This window comes from Penicillium samsonianum, assembly GCF_028829775.1.
Source record: "Penicillium samsonianum strain IBT 33392 chromosome Unknown utg000007l_segment0_segment0, whole genome shotgun sequence".
Taxonomy (NCBI): domain Eukaryota; kingdom Fungi; phylum Ascomycota; class Eurotiomycetes; order Eurotiales; family Aspergillaceae; genus Penicillium; species Penicillium samsonianum.
Genome location: NW_026643265.1, coordinates 5526473 through 5530189, shown reverse-complemented (window position 1 = coordinate 5530189; position 3717 = coordinate 5526473). Strand labels below are relative to the sequence as shown.

Sequence of the window (3717 nt, the reverse complement as noted above, 5' to 3'; positions counted from 1 at the left end):
CTCGCCTGGCTACATATACTACGATTTTCTTTCTACCCCGAGACGATAAAAGTTACCATAGGGTCTTGGTGTTCCCTCTAAGGGCCATCAATCTGCACTCTTATCTTAAATATGACTCCTATGGCCTCTCGTATGTGTGCTGTACGAAAATTACTAGAGACTGTGGGCAAGTTCATATAGAGCTGGTGTCATATATCGCGGTGAGTCGGAATTCTCTTATTTCGTTTTCCTATACTGTATAAATAGTTACACATTGCCCATTGACAAATCCTTTCGGACCCACCTTATAGTATCCCTACACCAGTTAGATTGTTTGGATGGACATTGATCACCTGATATCGTCCTTATCTCCTAATTTCAAGAGACCCAGCAAGCTATATAATGGCTTTCTTGAGCTAGTATTCCCTTTGTTATAGAATCCCAGCTAGTTTTAGAATAGCGAAACTGACCCTCATGCTCATATAATATCCTTGGAACTTTACGAAGTATACGAGCCTTAACATCGGATCTTATGCAACTCGGACCCGTCACCTTGCTCCCAAGGATGTTCCTGCTCCACCAATAATATCAGCTCTTCATGCGCAGCGCTCCGGGGCGTGACTTGTAGCTTGCATCGGACCGGATGGCTGATAACCCCAGGCTGGAATTCTGGTTTTACATCCACCTCAGCACCGTTCTCCACAGGTTTGCTAATTTTAAACACTGTCAGGGACTTTGCAACACTGAGCCATACTGTGCTGTCTGCCAAAATCCGGCCGGGGCAGATGCGACGCCCAAAGCCGAACACGAAGCTGTGCGGATCTATTTCGGGGCCCCGGCCATCGATCTCCAAAAAACGTTCTGGCTTGAAGGCCATCGGATCGTGATACAACGCGGGGTCGTGCATCATACCCCTATTTGCGAGTTAGAATATAGACCCTATGATCGAGATCATGGCAAGCCGATTTATCGAAAATCAAAACTCACCAAATATTCGGCATAAGTATAGAACCTTTGGGAATATAATATCCATCGTACATGTCGTCGGCCGTCGACATATGTGGAATCCCCATCGGTACTACAGGGTGCCAACGGAAGACCTCCTTTACCACCGCATTGACATAAGGCAGGCGATCACGATCTGCTATCGTGGGGAGTCGACCAGACCCGATCACCCGGTCAATCTCATCCTGTGCATTATGTTGGACATCTGGGTTCAATGTCATGGCAAGGAAAAATGTTCCAACTGAAGACACGGTCTAATTCATGTCAGCAATAGTATCAGTTATAAGGAGGCAGGGAAGTAGCATACAGTGTCGGCGCCCGCGCCATAAAGCGATGCGGTTGTCCATCTGGCGACCAGCTCCTCCTCTGATCCAGAAGATGGAATCCCATTTAACTTAAATATATCGGAGAGAAATGATGGCTCGTACTTGCCATCTTTTGTCCGCTGCTGAACAAGGGCGTAAGGCTTTTTCGCAACGTCCTCAAGGCCTTTCCTCCATTCCAGCGCGGTTCGCTTGAAACCAGCGCCCGGAAACCAGGCAGGGACATATTTTACTAAATTGGCATCAGCTCTTAGGGTAAAAGATAAAAGGAAATGTTCAAGCGCAACTCACATGCCGGTATTATATCTACAAGCCAAGTACCTGGTGTCGAGGCAATTGAGAATTGCTCAAGGGCCACATTGGCAAGGTTCACCAGCAGATCTTGCTTGTGCGGCTCAACCCTATAACCATAGGCTATTTTGAGAATAACCGCTCCGGCCTCACTACTTAATCATGTTATTACCTATATTCTTTATTTTTGGGGTATTGGGGGAATCACTGACGTCTGGATGTGCTGCGTGAGATTTTCTTGATCCTTCAAAACACGCCACAAAAAGCGATGGGCTTCCACCTCCTGCAGCTGAGCATACTGTGAAACGACCCTCTCTGAACCGAAATACGGTTTCAGAAGCTTCCGATATGCCCTGAACCGTTCGGTGTATGGCTGCATAGATAACGCATGCCCCCAACCCACCCTGTTAAGCTGTTAATGTAAGCTCCAATAGTCTGATATTTATTCTTTGCCGTCTTAAAATAGAAAAGGGGCCTTTGAACTTGCATTTCAGACGCGAAAACCATATGTGGTCGTGACGAGTACAGCGAGGCGCGTTTGCGTAATAGCTCTGACGCTGACCGTGCATCATTAAGGATTACGAGCGTTTGTCCCATCACCGTAACGGAGCTGATGGGCCCTACGGGCGCATTTTCATATCAGCAACAAAAAAAATAAAGACAACAGTCAATCGTAGCTTCTTGAGCCTACCATATAGATCTTTATGCTTTAGCCAATGCATCCAGTCTTGCATACCTGGAGGCGGCAAGTCGGCGATGTTACCCACGATTGGCTTAGGCTGCGGGCCTGGGGGCAGTGGCCCTAAAGGTGTTTTACGTTTTACCCATATTCTCGTGATAAAAAAAGCGAGTAGTCCCAGTATAGCGGTCAAGAGCGCCTTGAACGACATGTTGACGGGCCAAAAATGTAAAAGTGGGAATGAGAGAGAGGAAAATGAAAGTCCTAATCACACATGAATACGGGCCCAGTTATGGCTGTTTTACTCATTTTGTCAGTGCTTTTAGCCTTTTGTATTACACGGCGCTTATGCATCTTAAGGTTAGACTTTCGCCGAGGACCCCGCCGTTCAATGGTCGCCGAACGAACCACAAGCCTCCAATACCTGCTATACATCCTCGAAAGGCCTCGACCCCTCTTTCGGGCGCACGGGTCTGGCACTGTCAAACAATTAGACCGCATTTGCCCCTGTACGAATATACGGCTTAGCGAAAGCAATCTTATCGGGGAAATGATCTGCGAAGATGTCAAACCGTGCCAAATAAATGCTCAATCATCGTCGGATCTTTTCCCCCTTCGGCTATAAGACCAGCTGACGCTAGAATAGCAAGATACTCCACATACATTTGGGGTCGGGGTCGGCGTGGGCCGCAAAGACTCTGTAAAAGACACCTAGCGATAGACATCGCCATAGACCGCAAACCGCAAAACCGCCCCAACCCAAACCGCAATTGGGGCGGGTTTTGGGGCGAGGTCTAGAAACCGCAATGGTTTATGGTTTTTTAAATAGAAACCGCAATGGTTCTTGGCGCCCCAAATGGTTTATTAATTACAGGCCTAGCAATTTTGGTATATCTTATACATATATAAATCTAAATATATCATTAATTTAGTAGTAATTTAAGGTCATAGGTGATAAAAAATATCATCGGTACTAGCGAATTACAATACGGTAATTGTTAATTATAATGAATTTTATGTAAAATTATGCAAAAATGGGGTTTAATGGTTTTTTTGGGGGCCCCAACAGAACCCATCAAAAACCGCAGTGCGGTTGCGGTTTGGCCGATTCCAAACCGCACCCAACGCGGTTTAGGGGTTGGGGCGAGGGTTTGGCCCCAATTGCGGTTTATGGCGAAGTCTACCTAGGGATGCCAAAGCCGACTGCCGCTGGTTTTTTCATTGGTTGGCTTCGTTTATCCGACCCACCCGTGGTGACAGCAACGGTTGGATAAGTGGCCGTTTATTACTTGTGCCTCAAGAACGACTCTCTCTACCTAGATGGGATATCTATCTTATGGCATGAGTTTCAGTCCATGATTCTAACCTGCTGCAGCCCTGGCCACTTATGGTTGTAGCAACCAAGGGTTACGCTGCCATATGATTGGGAACGAAATTCGT

General features: G+C 46.8%; 1 protein-coding gene across 1 annotated transcript; it reads right to left on the bottom strand.

Annotated features, from left to right (window-relative positions):
• Positions 1 to 283: 283 nt before the first annotated feature.
• N7471_012985 (cytochrome P450) lies at positions 284 to 2488 on the bottom strand (the record flags this gene model as incomplete). Its single annotated transcript, XM_057285704.1, is given in 7 exon segments — positions 284 to 893; positions 967 to 1238; positions 1292 to 1539; positions 1599 to 1753; positions 1811 to 1971; positions 1998 to 2208; positions 2223 to 2488. 7 exon segments carry the CDS (start codon positions 2486 to 2488, stop codon positions 497 to 499), a joined length of 1710 nt encoding a protein of 569 aa, XP_057131970.1. The 3' UTR covers positions 284 to 496.
• Between the last annotated feature and the right edge of the window lie 1229 nt (positions 2489 to 3717).